The following is a 20588-nucleotide window of genomic DNA, read 5'->3' on the forward strand; positions in this document are numbered from 1 at the left end:
CTCCATGTTGGTCAGGCTGGTCTCAAACTTCCGACCTTAGGTGATACGCCCACCTCGGCCTCCCAAAATGCTGGGATTACACGCATGAGCCACCGCGCCTGGTCGATAACAGTTATTATTAGGTAAGCATTGATCTTAAGGGAAATTCGTATTTTTAATCACATCAGGAAATACGTACACTTAGAAATAGAACCTAATGTGTGAAACTCATGACCAGTTCAGCCTACTACACACTATGTGTGCTGGAAACAAGGATTCATGGAGTTCTTCCAGCACTCAGAGACACCTAGAAGGAACCACTGCCGGGGGAGCAAGTCCACACCCTTGTGTTGCACACAAGGACTTCCAAGGCCCTGCTCCTGCCAGCCCCTGTCCCTTCCTCTCCTTTCTCCCGGGTGCTCCATGCTCAGCCATTGTTGTTTATATCTCATTTCTTAGGCCTCACGTGAGTCACACCCTTGCACCAGGATATATGGGTTTCCTTTCCCTCTATAGCTTTTTGTGCCTATGACATCTGACAATCCCACCTTTAGAATCCACTTCTCCTCCTCTGTAAAGCTTTCTTGGATACTCACATATTACATCAAATCTTTACACACACATGCATTCACATGCATAGATATCTGTTTGTTTTTTTTTTTAATTATACTTTAAGTTCTGGGATACATGGCAGAACGTGCAGGTTTGTTGGATAGGTATACATGTACCATGGTGGTTTGTTGCACCCATCAACCCGTCACCTACATTAGGTATTTCTCCTGTTATGCCTCCCCTAGCCCACCGCCCACCAACAGGCCCCGGTGTGTGATGTTCCCCTCCCTGTGTCCATGTGTTCTCATTGTTCAACTCCAAATTATGGGTGAGAACATGTGGCGTTTGGCTTTCAGTTCTTGTGTTAGTTTGCTGAGAAAGATGGTTTCCAGCTTCATCCATGCCCCTGCAAAGGACATGAACTCATCCTTTTTTACGGCTGCATAGCATTCCATGGTGTATGTGTGCCACATTTTCTTTATCCAGTCTATCATTGATGGACATTTGGGTTGGTTCCAAGTCTTTGCTATTGTGAACAGTGCCACAGTAAACATACATGTGCATGTGTCTTTATAACAGAATGACTTCTAATCCTTTGGGTATATACCCCGTAATGGAATTGCTGGGTCAAATGGTATTTCTGGTTCTAGATCCTTGAGGAATCACCACACTGTCTTCCACAATAGTTGAACTAATTTACACTCCTACCAGCAGTGTAAAAGCGTTCCTATTTCTCCATATCCTCTCCAGCATCTGTTGTTTCCTGACTTTTTAATGATTGCCATTCTAACTGGCGTGAGATGGTATCGCATTGTGGTTTTGATTTGCATTTCTCTAATAACCAGTGATGATGAGCTTTTTTTCATGTTTGTTGGCTGCATAAATGTCTTCTTTTGAAAAGTGTCTGTTCATATCCTTTGCCCACTTTCTGATGTTTTTTTTTCCTTGTAAATTTGTTTAAGTTCTTTGTAGATTCTGGATATTAGCCCTTCATCAGATGGATAGATTGCAAAAATTTGCCTGTTCACTCTGATGGATATCCCTGTTTTATCATCGCTTTTCCTTCCTGTGATACAGGACACATATCATAGTATTGTGATAAGAACATATTACATTAATACTAGAAAGCATTCAACAAATCTTAGCAATCTTTACTATAATGCTTACAAGTAATACCTTTCTATTTATTGAGCACCCTAATATGCATTTTGCCGGAAGGCTTCCAAGTTCTGTGTGACTTAGTCCTCACTAGTTCCCAAGAAGGTCTGAGATTGTTCCCACTAATGAACCTGAGAATGACAAATGCTCCACCCAGTGCCCCTCAACCTCGGCTCTGTTTTAGAATTCACTGGGAAGCTGTCAAAAGCAATCAGTGTCCAGGCTCCATCCGGGGTGCCTGTGTCTATTTGTGTGCAAATAGAGTCCATGTGGTCCCTGGCCTGGGACCTCCTGCTCCTATAGGTGCAGGCATCCAGTGACCTGGGGAGGCAATAGCTGGGACAGGAGTCCCCCATGATACTCACAGGACTCCGGACATCACCCGGCTGTTACCTTGAGGCCTTTCCCTCAGCTACTTCCATAGCCTTTAAAGCCTGGGGATTTCAAGGTGCCCACTCTAATCACATGGGGGTCACATATGGTAAAGTTTCCTTCCTGAGTTGCTGTTAAAAGAGTGTGAAGGCCGGGCATGGTGGCTCACGCTTGTAATCCCAGCACTTTGGGAGGCTGAGGTGGGCAGATCACGAGGTCAAGAGACTGAGACCATCCTGGCCAACATGGTGAAATCCAATCTCTACCAAAATTACAAGAATTAGCTGGGCATGGTGGCGCACACCTGTAGTCCCAGCTACTCAGGAGGCTGAGGCAGGAGAATTGCTTGAACCCAAGGGGCAGAGGTTGCAGTGAGCCGAAATCACCACTGCACTCCAGCCTGGTGATAGAGTGAGACTCTGTCTAAACAACAACAATAACAACCACAAAAAACAAGAGTGTGAAGTGAGATCCAGCAAGACTGCTCAGGCTGGGGCAGGGAGGGAGGGTATTGGGAGTCATTGTTTAAGGGGTATAGAGTTTCTGTTTGGGATAATGACAATGAAAATGAATATTTCAAAGGCATCATAAATGCTCCTAAGGGGGCTGAACTGTACACTTAAAAATGGCTGAAATGAAGAATTTTATGCTTATTTTACCACAATAGAAAAAAATACTGCAAGGGCTGCCATTGCCTGAGGGGCAGCAGGAAGATACCTGCAAAAGGGAGCTAGGCCTGTGTTTTACCCCCTGGACCTGTGAGCATTCCAAAGTCAGCACGTCTCTAGGTGTCCATGCTCTCATTGATTCATCTTCTGGATGTCTTCTTTGTTGAAGATATTGCTAATTTTTAAGAAACCCTCATTCAAAAAGCTGAGATTGAGGTTTGCCAAGGACATAGAATTCACTCATGCAGGGTCTGTTGACTTTATCCCTTAAAGCCTCTCCCATGACTTCCGAGCTAAGTAGAGTCTCATAATTTGCCTCCTGCACAAATATTATCAATCTCTGCCTAGGCCCTTTTCCTCAAATATCTTCTCCTTGTGATCCATCTGACACTTTATGACAAGCTCAACACTCAGAACACAAAGCTCTCGTTTTGTCATCAGATTCATTAAAGTGAACTTTCAATGAATCTCCATTTTTTTGAAATAAAGCTCAATATCTCAATTCAGAAATTAGAATATTAAAGTTTGTATAATAATCTAAGCTTTGGCCAGGTGCGGTGGCTCACGCCTGTAATCCCAGCACTTTGGGAGGCCGAGGCGAGTGGATCATGAGGTCAGGAGATCAAGACCATCCTGGCTAACACAGTGAAACCCCATCTCTACTAAAAGTAAAAAAATTAGCCAGAAGAGGTGGCGGTCACCTTTAGTCCCAGCTACTCAGGAGGCTGAGGCAGGAGAATGGTGTGAACCCCGGGGGGCGGAGCCTGCAGTGAGCTGAGATCGAGCCACGGCACTCCAGCCTGTGTGACAACAAGACTCCGTCTCAAAAAAAAAAAAAAAGTGCTTTCCTTTCTATCCTTATTCTTTCACTTTTTTTCTCTCAGCTAACTGTTTTCTAACAGCTTAGGGGCTAGAAAAAGAGAAGAGAAAAGGAAATAAGAAAGTTCTTAATTGACACACTATTTTGTAATTCATTCAGGTTCTCTGGGTCTCACAGATATTTTATGTCATGGATAAGTTTCATGAGTGCTTTATAAAGTCCAGATTACTAAGATCTCTCCTTCCTTTTATGGTTTAACAAGTATTCAGACAACAACAAAGAACTTTAGAGAAATTAAAACATGATAGCTGGAATAATTAATAGAATCAAAAGAAAAAATTAAAATAGTGTCATGAAAAGCAGTATGTATGTGGTGGAAAAGATAAAGAAATAAAATATATGAGAGAAAAGAAAAGAAGGCTGGAGGATGAGTCCATTATGTCCAACTGAAAGAATTCCAGAATGACAGAGATCATGGTGGGAAGAAAGTCACTGAAGAGGCCAATTGTGGTGGCTCATGCTTGTAATCCCAGCACTTTGGGAGGCCAAGGCAGGCAGACCGCTTGAGCCCAGGAGTTTGAGACCAGCCTGGGCAACATAGTGAAAGCCTATCTCTACAAAAATTAGCCGGGTATGATGGCACGTGTCTGTAGTCCCAGCTACTGGGGAGGCTGAAGTGGGAGGATCACTTGAGCCCAGGGGGCAGAAGTTGCAGTGAACCGAGATCATGCCACTGCACTCTAGTCGGGGTGACAGAGCAAGACTCTTGTCTCAGAAAAAAAAGTCACCAAGGAAATAATACCAAAAAATTTCCCAGAAAAAAATATGGTATTGAAAAGTCCATAGACATCCATCTGTTTTCCATACCAAAAAGTATTTTGCTAACATTCTGGAACATTGTCTTTAAGAAAAGGTCTTTCTTTCCCAGAAAGAAACAGTGAGACACATACAGTGATGGGGAATAATAATGGAACTAACACAAGAACTGGTGGATGGAGGATAAATACTAAAAATCAGACGATTGATAACCTCTAATTCTATACAAATATGAATCTGTAATCAGCCTTCTCATTTAAACATAAAGATAAAATAAAGATCCTCAAACATTTTATGACCAATAAACTTTTTCTCCAAAATGTACTGGAGGACAGACCCCAGCAAAAAAAAGTATAACAAGAAAGAGAAAGACATGGGACTCGGAAAACAGCAATGAAAATAGGAGTTAGTGGATAAATCAAGAGAACAGTAATAAAAAATTATATGGAACATGGAAATCCTTCCACAGAGAAAGAAGGTCTCAGGTCAATGCATAATCGACACCACACCAAATGGGGGAGGGTGATACATTTTGTTGAAAAGATTACTAAATTTCCTTAAGGAATTAATTAGCAAGTTGAATGGGAAGACACGATATAGAACTGAAGAAAGATACAACGTATATCCCTGAGATGAGATCTTATTATGCAAATTAAAAGCCTATAGGAATCCAAGGATATAGAAAGGACAGCTTGTGGAAGAGGCAATGGCTGAGCTGGACCATGAAGCACCTAGAAGATGAGGATGACAGGCAGGGGAAGCAGGGCCTCCAGGTGCATGCAGCAGCCTGGGCAAAGGCATGGACATGAGGCTGACTCAGCCACCTGGAGGACAAAGATGCCCACATTCCTGCTGGCACCTTGCCAGTCTGGGGCTACACTCCCTGTTTGCTGAGTATGAGGCTCATGAGTGCTACCGGTCATTCGTTACAAGAGCAAATGTGTGCAGGTATTTCTCTAGCACTTGGCAGTACTGACATCAAAGGTAAGTAATCCTTTTTTCTGTGGGATCTGCCCTTTGCATTGTAGAAGGTTCAGCAGTACCCCTGGCCTCTGCCCCCTGGGTGCTGATAGTACCCCCACCACCATCCAGCTGTGACAACCAAAACTGTCCAGACTGATGTCTTTGGGAATAGGGAGGAGATGGGAGTAGATGTGCCCTAGTTGACAATCGCTGATCTACAGTGGAAAACTTTATGTCGGTTCTCCTGTGTGACTCTTGCAATGGCCCTAAGGCAGGCGTTCACAACTTTGGGATCACTACAGTTACCAGCAAAACGAATGGGGCATTGAAAAGAAAAAAAATCGCGAACTTAATGGAGAAGGTGTTAGTGTAAATATCTAAAGAACCAAATCAGTTGTTACGTGGGTACAGGATTAAGCTTTTCACCACACATTATAGGGAAATGTCAAGTTAAGTAAAGTTCATAGTTTTGGTTAAGGAGCCAAGGAGAATTAGCCAGGGGCTGACATCTGACCTCGGCTCTGCTTCCTAATCCAGCTTCATCTCCCAACTCATTAGATGAACCCAGGTCAGATCACATCGTGGTAATGGTTATTTTTTGAGAAACAGATCACTGGGCTGGTGAGGTGGCTCATGTTTGTAATCCCAGCACTTTGGGAGGCTGAGGTGGGTGGATCACTTGAGGTCAGGAGTTTGAGACCAGCCTGACCAAAATGGCAAAACCCCATCTCTACTAAAAATACAAAAATTAGCTGGCCGTGGTGGTGCGCACCTGTAGTCCCAGGTACTCGGCTGAGGCACGAGAATCGCTTGAATCCAGGAGGCGGAGGTTGTGGTGAGCTGAGATGGAGATCAAGCCACTGAACTCCAGCCTGGGCGACAGAGTGAGACTCTGTCTCAAACAAACAAACAAACAAGGAACACTGAGGTGGCCCCATCCCAAGTTGGCATAGCTTCCAACTACCTCCTTCCCTCACCTGTCTCCTCCCACCCTGACCCCAAAGCCCTCATCCAGGAAAGTACAACATTAGTGTTAGTGCCCAGGATGTCACCCAGATGTGTGGTTAGTGTTGTGTGCAATCCCTGCCTTTACTAAAGATTCAAATATCGATGAGTGCCTCTTTCTAAATAGACCTGGTACTAAAACATGAGCGATATCATCAATGAACTCTTGTAAAGCACCAAATTTTGACCCAGAAAATAAATTACAAAATTATTGATTAAGCGCTTATTGTATGATGTTGTCATACAGAGGCAGGACATGCAGACAGGCCATGTTCTCCAGAAGCATGAACAGAGAGGACAGGTCAGTGTCAGGGGATGTCAGGTCAGAGCTGCCCAAGGAGAGCTACAGGTTCCTGGGAAGGGGGAGATCCAAGGAGTTGGAGGGGCCAGCAAAGAACACAAGGTGTGAGCTGCTCTGATGTGGCTTCCAGAATGAATGAAGCATTTCAACCCAGAGTGACTAATGCAAGGGCAGTGGAGACCACAGGGAGCAAAGTAAAATTGTTAAATTACTGTAAGGGTAAAATTGCAAAGTAAATGTAAATTATTTCAATAATTTCTCAAGCAGAAAACTGTGGGTCTTGTGCAGAAATCCACACGGAGTTCCCACAGGGCAGCAGTGGGTGTCAAGATCACCAGGACCCACTTGAACCATGGTGTGCAGGTTTCTCAGTGTCCAGCCAAGGAGGGAAATAGTGTTGACAGCAGCTTATGGAGCCAGAACACCTGGCTTCATATCCTGTTTCTGCCACTTCCTAGCTGTGTCCCGAAAAGTTCTATGGAATCTCTGTGTCCTGTCTCCTGTAGCTGGGGTGAAATTATCTGCCCACTTCACAGGGTGGTGATCACACATCCAGTTTGCTCAGGACAGTCCTGGTTTACATTGTTATACTGGCATCCCACTCATTTAGGGTTCCCTTTTATTCTCCAAAGTGCCCCTCATTTACAATCAACAGTATGGTCACCCTGCTCATAGGATGATGGCTGTGAGATTCAAAGGGGCTTACAACAGTGCCTGTCATTTAGGAACTGGTGTGGAATTGTTTTTCATTCATATTTTACTGAACATTTCCTGAAAGTTGCTAAACAATGAGATCTTCAATGTTCTTATCACAAAAAAAAAAGTATGTGAGGTGATGGTATGTTAATTAGCTTGAATTAATCATTTCAGAATGTATATATACATCAAAACATATATTATAAACCATAAATAAATATAATTTTTATTTGTCAATTTGCCTTAGTAAAGCTGGGTAAAAAATTTAAAAATGTATCTAAACATGTTAAATAAATTGGAACTGGTTTCTGGGAAGATTAATATGGTAATACTAAGTAGAAGATGCTTGGGTGAGAAGTTATTTGTAAATTATTTCAATAAAACTCTGAGGCCAGGTGTGGTAGTTCATGCCTGTAATCCCAGCACTTTGGGAGGCCAAGGTGGGTGGATCACTTGGGCCCAGGAGTTCAAGACCAGCCTGAGCAACACGGCGAAACTCTGCCTCTACCAAAAATACAAAAATTAGTTAGGCTTGGTGGTGTGTGCCTGTTATCCCGGCTACTGGAAAGGCTGAGGCAGGAGGGTCGCTTGAACTCAGGAGGCAGAGGGTGCAGTGAACCAAGATGGCACCACTGCACTCCAGCCAGGGCGACAGAGCAAGACCCTGTTCCAAAAAAAAAAAAAAAAATCAAAAAACCAAAAAAACTCTGAGGAAACGGGAACACTGAAAAAAAATCAAATACATATGGATCAAAACACAGAAATTTGTTTTCAAACTTAAAAGTTTTAGCTTATACCTGAATAGTTACTCAAATATTTTAGAGAATGTTATGTGGAAGCCGAGGTTTCAGTGGTGTCGAACAGTCCTAGTAGTCCTTGGAGTTTACCCATAAATACATTTTCTTTAATTCAAAAATAATGGCTACCAGCTGACATTTGGATAGCACCTGCTTTGTGCCAAGCACTGTTCCACTTTTTACTTGTGACCCACAGCAATTCTATGACTGTTCCCATTTTAAAGGGAACACACAGCATTAAGTCTCCTGTCCAATGTTGCAGTCAGCAAACGGAGGAGCTGGGATGTGAACACAAGTGGTGGTCAGGCTCCGAGTCCTCACTCACCACCCATCTGCCATCCAACCCTTACGAGAAAGGGCTGCAGAACCTGCCGAGACGGGACCCAGCAGTGCGACACAGGGGCGCTCAGCAGAGCTGCAGCTTCCCAGGCCCTCCCTTCCCAGGTCCTTCCTTGGAGTCTCGGGAATGTCCAGCTGGGCTGGGACTGCCCCATGGAATAAGGGATTTTATCCTTTCCTTACCTTTCAATCATCTGACTCCTCTGGGAGTCATCTCCCCCATCTTCTGAATTTATCCACCTTTAACCTACCTGCTCCCTACCCACAGCCTCCCCTCATCCTCTGAGCCAGAGGACGTTTCTCCCACTTAAGGGAAAGCACCCTCTCCCTCCCTTGGCCTTCCAGAGCCCTTCATCCATCTCTCTCTGCACCTCTCCTTTCCCATCCAGGCTTATTGTCTCCTGTGTGTGTCTCCCCAGGCCTCTCAGAGGTACGAAGGGTCACAGGTCTCTTCCGACAATTGAGTATGAAAAAAGTACCACTGTCACATGCATCTTGGGTGTGTGTAAGGGGAAGGGGGTTCTTCCTTGGTTGCCGTAGACTCCCCATGGAAGCTACAGCCTCTCCTTTCCTCAGCCCCATTTCAGAAAGGAGAGGCCAGAAAGCGTTTCTGATGTTTGCAGTCTCTTTAGAGGATTCACACTGTTCCCTTCACTCAATCCCAACCCTGTGTCACCAGATGTATTCACCCCCACGTAGGCGGAGGCCAGTCTTTGCAAGCTTCTGACACATTTTGGGACACTGAGCTGGAATATGGGGGTGCTGGGGTGGACTGAACACTGAGCAACTCAGACTTGGAATCCTAGCGTGAGGCTCGGGCACGAGGGAGGCGCCGGGTCTAGACGAGGCCTTGGTGACTTGAACAACAGGCATATTGCCGTCAACCAAGATGGCTCCAAGACCAGAGGCCTTTCCTGAAGTTCTGTTCTGTGTAAGCAGGTGACTGACAGGGCAGGGCCATAAGGATGGGGCACCAGATAAAGCCCCAGTAAGTACTGGCCAAGGAGACAGTCTCACATTTCGTGATCAAGGTCCTTCACTACCCTTGGGAAACAAGGCCACCAGCCAGGGTCAGTGGTAAGTAAACAACACTTCTCCTTTCTGTCCTCCCCAAAATTAGGTTTGTTCTTGGCCACTGAGGCTCCACCTGAATGGTGGAAAGAAACATGTCACAAGTAATCCAGAGAGCAAACAATGCATTCACAGGGAATTAACAATGGATTCATCCCTCTGGCTGTTTCATCGACTTCTTTTTTTGTCTTTTTTCTTTTTTTACCTGAGCCAACTTTGTTTTTCTTGTTCCTATGACCTTCACTGTGCCCCTAATTAAACAGGGGTGGATTTTCTATCATGTGAGGCTGTCCCGTTGTTTTCCTGATTCTATGTGGCCACGTTCCTTCCCTTCCTTACCTTGCCAGTGACATCTGTCCTCAAGCTTCTGTACTTGCAGTTCCCTCTCCCTGGAATGCTCTTCCCCAGATGTATCCCTGGACTTCACCGTCCACTCATCCAAGTCTCAGCTGAAACAGCACCTGCTCTTACAGGCTGCCTTGGGGGGCTTACAGGCCACTGCCCCTGGGCAGGCCATCTATGACAGCGTTCAGCGGTTGTGAATATTTTGTCTTTCTTTGCAGCAATGACCACTTTCTCATACCTCTGATATATCTTTAGTCTTGTTCTTTGTGTCCTTCATTAGCAAATAAGGTCCACAGGAGCAAGCACCTGGTCTAACCTGTTTCTATGACTGAATCTAGCACAAGGCCCAGCTCACAGGAGAAGCGCAACAGTGATGTGTACAACAAGGGATCCATGCATGAATGCAACTGCCATTTATTCAGAATTATCTCATGCTTGGCTGTGTGATTAAAAATTTACAGAGCGTCGGCCGGAAGCAGTGGCTCACACCTGTAATCCCAGCACTTTGGGAGGCCAAGGCGGGTGGATCACGAGGTCAGGAGTTTGAGACCAGCCTGGCCAACGTGGTGAAACCCCATCTCTACTAAAAATACAAAAATAAAAAATAAATAAAATAAAAATTAGCTGGGCACGGTGGTGCACACCTTTAATCCCAGCTACTCAGGAGACTGAGGCAGAAGAATCGCTTGAACCCGGGAAGGCTGAGGTTGCAGTGAGCTGAGATCACGCCACTGCACTCCAGCCTGGGCAATAATAAGAGTGAGACTCCATCTCAAAAAAAAATTTACAGAGTGTCTCTCATCTTTACAAAAATTCAGCATCACGGCCGGGCACGGTGGCTCACACCTGTAATCCTAGCACTTTGGGAGGCCAAGGTGGGGGGATCACCTGAGGTCAGGAGTTCGAGACCAGCCTGGCCAACATGGAGAAACCCCATCTCTACTAAAAATATGAAAATTAGCTGAGCGTCGTGCCAAATGCCTGTAATCCCAGCTACTCAGAAGGCTGAGGCAGGAGAATCACTTGAACTCGGGAGGCGTAGGTTGCAGTGAGCCAAGATTGTGCCACTGAACTCCAGCCTGGGCAACAGGGCAAGACTCTGTCTCAAAAAAAAAAAAAATTCAGCATCACTTATATCCAGTTCACAAAGACAGAAAGGAAGCCCAGAGGGACCAGCATTGTAATTTGCCCAAAGACACAGCATGACTACATGTGGCCTCCAGGATCCACGCCCACACCTGCCCAAATCTCATCACCTAAATCCCATCATCGCCCAACCTCATTGCCACCCACTGCCTAGCACTGCCTGCCCAAGCAGTCAGTTACTCCACTCATTCACAGCATCCCCTCAATCAGTGGACGGAAAACCGTAAAAGGCTAACAAAGAACTAAGCACAAATTAAATTAAAAATATATTGTAAAATAAATTTGTAAAGTTGAATTAACTTAGTGTTGTAATTCTTAACAAGAATAACAAGAAGTTTTCAGTAGAGGTTAGATACTAATGTTTTCCCTAAAACTTAAAGCACTTTTCTGGGCTGGGCATGGTGGCTCATGCCTGTAATCCCAGCACTTTGGGAGGCTAAGGCGGGTGGATCTCCTGAGGTCATGAGTTCGAGACCAGCCTGGCCAAAATGGTGAAACCCTGTCTCTACTAAAAATACAAAAATTAGCCAGGTATCTTGGTGCATGCCTGTAATCCCAGCTACCCAGGAGGCTGAGGCAGGAGAATCTCTGGAACCGGGGAGGCGGAGGCTGCAGTGAGCCGAGATCGTGCCACCACACTCCAGCCTGGGCAACAGAGCAAGACTCTGTCTCAAAACAACAACAACAACAACAACAACAACAACAAATCTCCGAAAAACAAACACAAAAATACCCACTTTTCTGAAAAATGTCTATGGATTAGGATGGTCTGCCTCCCAGAGGAAGATGCAGGTATTGCCTGTAGCCCAAATACTTGATTCCAGGACGGGCAGATACACAAGTTATGAAACTGTTTGTACCTTGAAGCATGAGGAGAAGAAGAGGAAGAGACAAAGAGAAGTAGGAGAAAAAGAATAGAAGGGGAAGGAGGAAGAAGGGAAGGAGGACTAGAAGAAAACTACAATAATAACAACATTGTGGAGACCACAAGATCACACCACTGGGTTTTGCTTTATATTTTGGAAAACACTGTCACATCCATTTTACTAAAAGCCATGTGTCATTATTGTAGTCCCCAAATTGTCAGGGATACAAATATTACTGCCTTCTTGGTTTCTACAAACAGAGCACAGGCTGGCTGTGTTCCCCTTGGTGTACACTATTGTGTCCTGGTCCCGTGCCAGGTTGACACATTGCCTCATTCCTGGGAGGGACTAAGGTGCCTCCCTGGGGAATAAATAGAGCAGGGCTGGGTACTCACCTCTACAGCAGCTTTCTTGATCCTTGCCACGCACGACTGAACACAGACAGCAGCTGCCTCGCCATGAAGCTGCTGATGGTCCTCATGCTGGCTGCCCTCCTCCTGCACTGCTATGCAGGTGAGTTCTGGGCAGACAGGGCTCCTTCTGGGCTAGGAATTGTCACCTGGGCCCATGTAGAAGAACTCCCAACCTCTAATCCCCAGCACAGACGAGCCCCAGTGTGAAGGGCCTGGGTGTGATAGGCCTTAGGATCCCCTTGGGTTCCTGACAATCAAGCAGGCAGTGTCCTCACGGGCTGTCTCCTGCATTGGAGCTGCACGCAGTGTTATCATGGCACTCAGGGTCTCACCATGGTCATGGCAACCACAGAAACCAGGATGAGTCTCAGGATTAAATATTGAAATGAACTATTTCAATGGGGCAAGGGAGAGATGGCATCTACACCTAGAAATCACGAAATAATCATGGGTCTCCTTGAATGTGGAATGAAATAGGAAACCTCCCAGGACAGAAGGCCCAGGCTGCAGAGAGTGACCCAGTGTCTCTCACCCTGTGTGGCTCACTCTGTGTTCTCAGAGCTGATCTGGGTCCTTCTGGGATGCCCTTACCCTCCCAGTTGCTTCAGGCTCAAGGCAGACCGGTGAGAACTCACAACCTCTGGAGTCTCCTTCCAGCACTGAAGATCCAGCGGGAGGAAAAAGCCCTGGCTGCTGGAATCAGCGCTAATAGTTCCATAGGTAGCCTGCCTTGTGCAATTCACAAAGGTGGATTCCAAACCATACTGTATTGGTGTCCAAGGTAGGTGCAGACGCGTAGAAGGGTGACAAGCTCACAGTCAACTAACTAGAAAATCACAAAGTCCAGAGCACAACCAGCCCACGTCCTAAGCTCGTTCCTCTCCCTTACAGTGGGGGGTTACCTCAGATCCCCTCATGAACAAGTTCTATTTCATATTCGTGTGTGTGTGTGTGTGTGTGTGTGTGTGTGTGTGTGTGTGTGTGTGTTTGAGACGGTCTTGCTCTGTCACCCAGGCTGGGACTGGGACTAGTGTACAATGGCACAGTCTCAACCTCTTCCTCCGAGGCTCAAGTAATACTCCTGCCTCAGCCTCCCGAGTAGCTGGGACTACAGGTGGACACCACTATGCCTGGCTAATTTTTAAATTTTTTGTAGAGATGAGGTCTCCCTGTGTTGTCCAGGCTGGTCTTGAACTCCTGAGCTCAAGCAATTTGCCTGCCTTGGCCTTCCTAAGTGCTGGGATTACAGGCATGAGCCACCATGCCTGGCCACACATTCCCTTTTATTGCAGTAGAGTCAACAGAACTAACGGACAATGTCCTAGACCCATTCATCTGAAATCCTTGGAAACCCTACCTGATGCTGGACATGATAACAGGGAAGCATTGCATGACTTTGAATGGAGAAAGCCCAAGCAATGTTTGCTATATCCCCCCCATCAGAGCACCTCATTTCTCGAGGGTCCTCTTAGCCAAGGATACACAGGGTTGGGTTTCTCTGGGTTTGGGAGGTCAGAGAGAATTTGCAGAGCCTGAGTTTACACTCCCAGAGTTGAGAACTCTGCATCCTGCACCAAAATCTTTCTGAACCTCGGTCTGTTCCTGGAGGTACGAAGACAGCCAGCTTCCCAATTCATCTGTAAAATGAATCACACTTCTGGTAATGGCCCATGTTCTTGTGTCTTTTTTTTTTTTTTTTTTTTTTTTTTCAGATTCTGGCTGCAAACTCCTGGAGGACGTGGTTGAAAAGACCATCAATTCCGACATATCTATACCTGAATACAAAGAGCTTCTTCAAGAGTTCATAGACAGTGATGCCGCTGCAGAGGCTATGGGGAAATTCAAGCAGTGTTTCCTCAGCCAGTCACATGGAACTCTGAAAAACTTTGGACTGATGATGGTAATCTGGGTTTCTTCTTATGTACCCTTTGAAAATCACTGATCGGAACCAGTGGGTTCTAAACTTGGCACCAAGAATGCCAAGCAACTGGGGAACAAATTTTCTTTATATATCAATTCATTAAACTTTGTCTCCAGGCTGCTTTGCCACTTCACATTGTGAATCTTTAGGGAGTGATAAATGGAAAAGGCAAAAAGGAGAAAAGAAAGCCTTAGAGATCACCCGTCTACCTCTGACCTTACCAGTCCATTCTCAGACACAGACACACATAAGCACACAAGTATAGACACACACAGACACACAGGGACAGGCATCTGCATTTTTTTTTTTTTTTGAGACAGAGTTTCGCTCTGTCACTCAGGCTGGAGTGTAGTGGCCTGAATCTCAGCTCACTGCAACCTCCACCTCCCGAGTTCAAGTGATTTGCCTGCCTCCACCTCCCGAGTAGTTGAGATTACAGGTGTGCACCACCATGCCGGGCTAATTTTTGTATTTTAACTAGAGAAGGAGTTTCACCATGTTGGCCAGGCTGGTCTCAAACTCCTAACCTCAAGTGATCTGCCTCCTTTGGTCTCCCAAATTTCTGGGATTACAGGTCTGAGCCCCTGCACCCAGCCAGAACATGCACATTTTTATCAAGAGAAAATATCTGATTCTCAAGAGGTCACACAATTGTAGGAGAAATCTACTAAGAAATTTCCTACTTTCACAAAAACAAATACTCAAAATATTCTTATTATTTTTTATCTAGCTCAGAAAATGCAATTTGTGCAAATTCTGCATTTTCCAAAATAAAAAATTTTTTTTGAGATGGAGCTTCACTCTGTTGCCCAGGCTGGAGTGTAGTGATGTGATCTTCGTTCACTGCAACCTCTGCCTCCTGGGATCAAGCAATTCTTGTGCCTCAGACTCTCGAGTAGCTGGGACTACAGGCATGTACCACCATGCCCAGCTAATTTTTGTACTTTTGGTAGAGATGGGGTTTCACCATGTTGGTCAGGCTGGTCTTGAATTTCTGACCTCAGGTGATCTGCCCCCCTCGGCCTCCCAAAGTGCTGGGATTACAGGTGTGAGCCACCGCTCCTGGCCTAAAATAAAGAATTTAAAATACAAGTCCATGCAACCAAGATTTGTTAGCATACATGACTGGAAATCATGCACCACTTAATTAAGTGCCTCAAGAAGTGGGAAGTGCAGATCATGGGTGTGAAACAACACGAGTCCTAGAATTGTTTAAAACAAAAGTCAATGTTTATAACAAGAGTATTTCTGTCTGTTTATAAAGATGTGTTGGTTACGAGGTTTTTTTGAGGTGGAGTTTAGCTCTTGTTGCTCAGGCTGGAGTGCAATGGCATGATCTATGCTCACTGCAACCTCCAGCTCCTGAGTTCAAGTGATTCTCCTGCCTCAGCCTTCAGAGTAGCTGGAATTACTGGTAAACACCACCACACCTGGCTAATTTTTGTATTTTAAGTAGAGATGGGGTTTCACCATGTTTGCCAGGCTGGTCTCAAACTCCTGACCTCAGGTGATCTGCCCGCTTTAGCCTCCCAAAGTGCTGGGATTACGTTTTTTTTTTTTTAAGAATTTATCTAATATCCCCAAATTTTATTTAAAACATTCCATAATAGAAAATGTAAAGATATATCAAACGCTCAAGGATAAAAGTAAATATTAACTGCAATTTGGGATGGTTGAATCATTTTTTTCTTTAAAAACTCAGATTAGCCAGGTGCATCCCTCATACCTGTAATCCCAGCACTTTGGGAGGCCAAGGCAGGCAGATCACTTGAGGTCAGGAGTTCAAGACAAGCCTGGTGAACATGCTGGTACCCTGTCTCTACTAAAAATACAAAAATTAGCTAGGCGTGGTGGCGTGCACCTGTAATTCCAGCTGCTTGGGTGGCTGAGGCAGAAGAATTGCTTGAAGCCAGGAGGCAGAGATTGCAGTGAGACAAGATAGTGCCACTGCACTCCAGCCTGGGCAACAGAGTGAGACTCCATCTCAAAAACAAACAAACAAAAATCCTAAACAAACCAAAAAAAACCCTTAGATTAATCATTCATATTGTAAAGCTCCAATGTTTCTTGTTGCCTTTTTTTTGTTTTCATTTTTGTTTTTGTTTTTGGGACAAGAGTCTTGCTCTTTTGCCCAGGCTAGAGTGCAGTGGTACAATCACAGCTCACTGCAGCCTCGATCTCCTGGGCTCAAATGATCCTCCCGCTTCAGCCTCCTGAGTAGCTGGGACTACAGGTGTACACTAGCACACCTGGCATATACATATATATACACACATATATACACACATATATATACATATATACACATATATACATATACACACATATATACATATATACACACATATATACATATATACACACATATATACTTATATACACATATATACATATATACATATATACACACATATACATATATACACATATATACACACATTATATATACATATATACATATGTACATATATACACAAATATATATATACACACACACTTTTTTTTTGGTAGAGATGGCATTTTGTCATATTGTCCAGGCTGATTTAAACTCCTGGGGTCAAACAATCTGCCCACCTTGGCTTCCCAAAGTGCTGGGATTACAGGCATGAGCCATCCCACCCAGCCCAGCTCCAACATTTCATAGGCCTCAAAGGTAATGGTGAAGAGTCTCAGATTGTTACAAAATTTCCAACTTTTATGCCTGTGCAGCAATTGAAAACCATCACATTCTTGTATCTAAGCTGAGATTTTTTAGTAATTCTGTGTTGTAAAATTGGTATCAGAAACAGTCCAAATGATCAGGTCTTCAACAAATAGTATATGCAGCATATTTATTGGATAAGTGATTTCAAGGAATAGAATTTTTGGAGAAAAAAAGTGTTACATGGATCCTTGGTAGGGAAGAGGTCCTACAACCCTGGCCCCTGTTTCGCATTATGAAGTGTTTCCTAGATGACAGAATAAATGGAGAGGGGATGCTGGCTTTGCTTCCACTGCAAATTTTCCTGAGAGTTAGCTGTCTGTGGACAAATGCAAGAAAAGAAAAGTCTTAATATTTGACTTAGTAAGTGAAGTTTGCAAACTTAAGCAACCTGTTTTTGTTTTCCAGCATACAATGTACGACAGCATTTGGTGTAATATTAAGAGTAATTAACTTTACCCAAGGCATTCGGCTCAGAGGACTACAGACTATGGCCAGAACTCATCTGTTGATTGCTAGAAACCACTTTTCTTTCTTGTGTTGTCTTTTTATGTGGAAACTGCTAGACAACTGTTGAAATCTCAAATTCATTTCCATTTCAATAAACTAACTGCAAATCACTAAAATTCCTTCTTGTTCTTCTATAAAATAAGAGGCTTTCCAGGCTGCACAGCTAGGCTGTAGGTTGCAGACAGAGACAAGCCTCGACGGAGTTGAGTGAGGGTCCAAGGTTTCTGGGAAACTATTTCTCATCATCTCGAGCCCAAGAGTTGGACTTCTCTCTCTCTGAAGAACAAAGTATTAGCTTTTGTTGCTTAGCTAATTTTTCTCTGAAGAGTGTTTCACTCTCTACATCCCACTACCTCCCTAAGCCACTTTCTCTGGGGACCTCACACTCTTGGAGTCGTGCTCAGAAGCCCTGATTTTACCCCAGTCCCATCCATGCTGAGCCCTGCTGGTTATGCCAGGCTCCTCTGGGTTGTCTTTGGGCCTCCCCCAGGTGTGCAGGGCCCAGACCAGAACCAGCCAGGGAGGCGAGGCCTGCAAAGCAAGGTGGATCCTGTCTGGATTTTAAATTTTGAGTTTTATTTGTCATTCATGGATGTTGGCATTAATTTTGAACTTTTTAAGTATTGCATGAAAATATTACTTACCCTGATGACTGAGTTTGCTAGCATAGAAACATCTTAAATTGTGCAACTTTTCTCAGTCCAGTCTCTGCCAGTGGGTTCATCCTCCCCTGCCCCACAGTGAGCTGCAAAGGCAATGAGGGTTGGAGGGGAGTGATTGTGCTATGCAGGGACCCAGCACAGAAGGGGATGTTTAAATGGAACCGGGGTCTCCATCGTGTCCTGTCCCCAGCACTCCTGTCACTAGGGGTAGGTTATTGCCTGTCCCTCTTTCTTCTGGGGCTATCCCCTCACCCAGGAAGACCCTGTCTATGTGTCTGGACAACTCAGCTTCACCAGGGCTGACTCTTCCATCAGGCAAGGCAGGGGCAGGGATCCAGGCCCACAATATACATAGGGGTATATGGAAATGTTATAATTTAAAGAATAATTTCCTGAAGTGATTGTAATATTAATGAACATATATCAATGAATCTAGCCTGGATTCTATACTTCATCTTACCAATACGGTTGTAAAGTATGTTTAATATGTTCTTATGAAGAAGTGGTCTATGAAGGTAATATAATACCTGTGACCTACAAAAGTCATGCAACAGATGATAAAATATTGCTGTTTTATTTGGACTCAGAGACCCATCCTCAAACCCTCAATCTTCTGGCCAAAGTTTAGGTCAAATAAGGATGTGATGTGTCAACTTTTAATTCAATATGTAAATGACAAAAATCTAGTTTCTCAAGAAGAACTGGACTATATTCCTTTTTAGAGACAGAGACCTATTCTCCTTTTTCCCTTAAAGACAATTAGGAAAAAACTCAATCAAAAACCCCAAAATAGTCAGAAAAGCCAGTTCTCATGCCTAAAGACTCTAGCACATGGGATCCCCTAGACCATCTTCCCCTGCTAAATGCTCTTAACCCTTCCCCTCAGACAGCCCCTCTGTCCCAGATCCTGCCCCAGATCCCTCCCTCGCTTCCATTATTCCTCCTCCTTACAATCCAGATTCCTGGGAATCATCATCCCATAAGCCTATTTCTTCTCAGCCCATGTATCCTTCCCTAAAAAGACTCCAGCATTAGATAAAACAATATAAAAAGGATATTCAAAATTTCCCATTTCCCTCCACACCTAAGGAGTCAGCCCCAACTCTCTTCCCCTTAAAAGAGGTGCCACAAGGAGATGGAACGATTGACTTTGTAAATACTCCCTTAAACAGTTCAGAGGTCTGAAGTCTGAAGAAGAAACTTAAGCCATTGTTAGATGACCCTTATGGAGTGACAGACTAGGTTGATCAGTTTTTGAGACCTCAATTACACACTTGGGTCGAGTTAACGTCCATCCTAGACATCCTCTTTTCAGAGATGGAAACAAATGTGATCCCTAGGGCTGCTATGGCAATTTAAAAATGTAAATATCCTCCCAGTCAAACATTCCTAATGCAGATCAAAAGTTTTCCACCCAAGAGCCCCGGTGTAGGGAAAAGAAAGAAATCAGACTGTTACTGTGTCTATGTAGAAAGGGAAGACATAAGAAACTCCATTTTGACCTGTACCCTGAAAAATTTCTTTGCCCTGAGATGCTGTTAATCTGTAATTTTCCCCAAACTTGAGCTCACAAAAACATGTGTTGTATGGAACCAAGGTTTAAGGGATCTAGGGCTGTGCAGGATGTGCCTTGTTCACAAAATGTTTATAGGCAGTGTGCTTGGTAGAAGTCATCACCATTCTCCAGTCTCGATAAACCAGGGGCACAATGCACTGTGGAAAGCCACAGGGACTTCTGTCCTGAAAAGCCGGTATTGTCCAAGGTTTCTCCCCATGTGATAGTCTGAAATATGGCCTCGTGGAATGGGAAAGACCTGACTGTCCCGCAGCCCGACACCCATAAAGGGTCTGTGCTGAGGTGGATTAGTAAAAGGGGAAGGCCTCTTGCAGTTGAGATAGAGGAAGGCCACTGTCTCCTGCCTGCCCCTGGAACTGAATGTCTCGGTATAAAACCCGACTGTACATTTGTTCAATTCTGAGATAGGAGAAAAAGAGAAAAACTGTCCTGCGGCGGGAGGTGAGACATGTTGGCAGCAATGCTGCTTTATTATTCTTTACTCCACTGAGATGTTTGGGTGGAGAGAAACATAAATCTGGCCCATGTGCACATCCAGGCATAGTACCTTCCCTTGAACTTATTTGTGACACAGATTCCTTTGCTCACATGTTTTCTTGCTGACCTTCTCCGCACTATCACCCTGTTCTACTGCATTCCTCTTGCTGAGATAGTGAAAATGGTAATCAATAAATAATGAGGGAACTCAGAGACTGATGCCAGTGCAGGTCCTCCATATGCTGACCACTGGTCCCCTTAGCCCACTATTCTTTCTCTATACTTTTTCTCTGTGTCTTATTTCTTTTCTCAGTCTCTCGTCCCACCTGATGAGAATTACCCACAGGTGTGGAGGGGCTGGTCCCCTTCATCTGCCACCCAACGTGGGTGTCTTTCTCTAGGGTGAAGGTATGCTAAGAACATGAGCACTGAGG

General features: G+C 44.6%; 1 protein-coding gene across 1 annotated transcript; it reads left to right on the forward strand.

Moving 5' to 3' along the window:
* The first annotated feature begins 12293 nt into the window (after positions 1 to 12293).
* LOC116468232 (mammaglobin-B) lies at positions 12294 to 17555 on the forward strand. The gene is made up of 3 exons (XM_032151836.2): positions 12294 to 12407; positions 14020 to 14207; positions 17338 to 17555. The coding sequence occupies exons 1-3, from the start codon at positions 12353 to 12355 to the stop codon at positions 17380 to 17382; spliced, it is 288 nt and encodes a 95-aa protein (XP_032007727.1). The 5' UTR covers positions 12294 to 12352; the 3' UTR covers positions 17383 to 17555.
* Positions 17556 to 20588: the final 3033 nt, after the last annotated feature.

This window comes from Hylobates moloch, unplaced genomic scaffold, assembly GCF_009828535.3.
Source record: "Hylobates moloch isolate HMO894 unplaced genomic scaffold, HMol_V3 SCAFFOLD_5, whole genome shotgun sequence".
In the NCBI taxonomy this organism is placed as follows: domain Eukaryota; kingdom Metazoa; phylum Chordata; class Mammalia; order Primates; family Hylobatidae; genus Hylobates; species Hylobates moloch.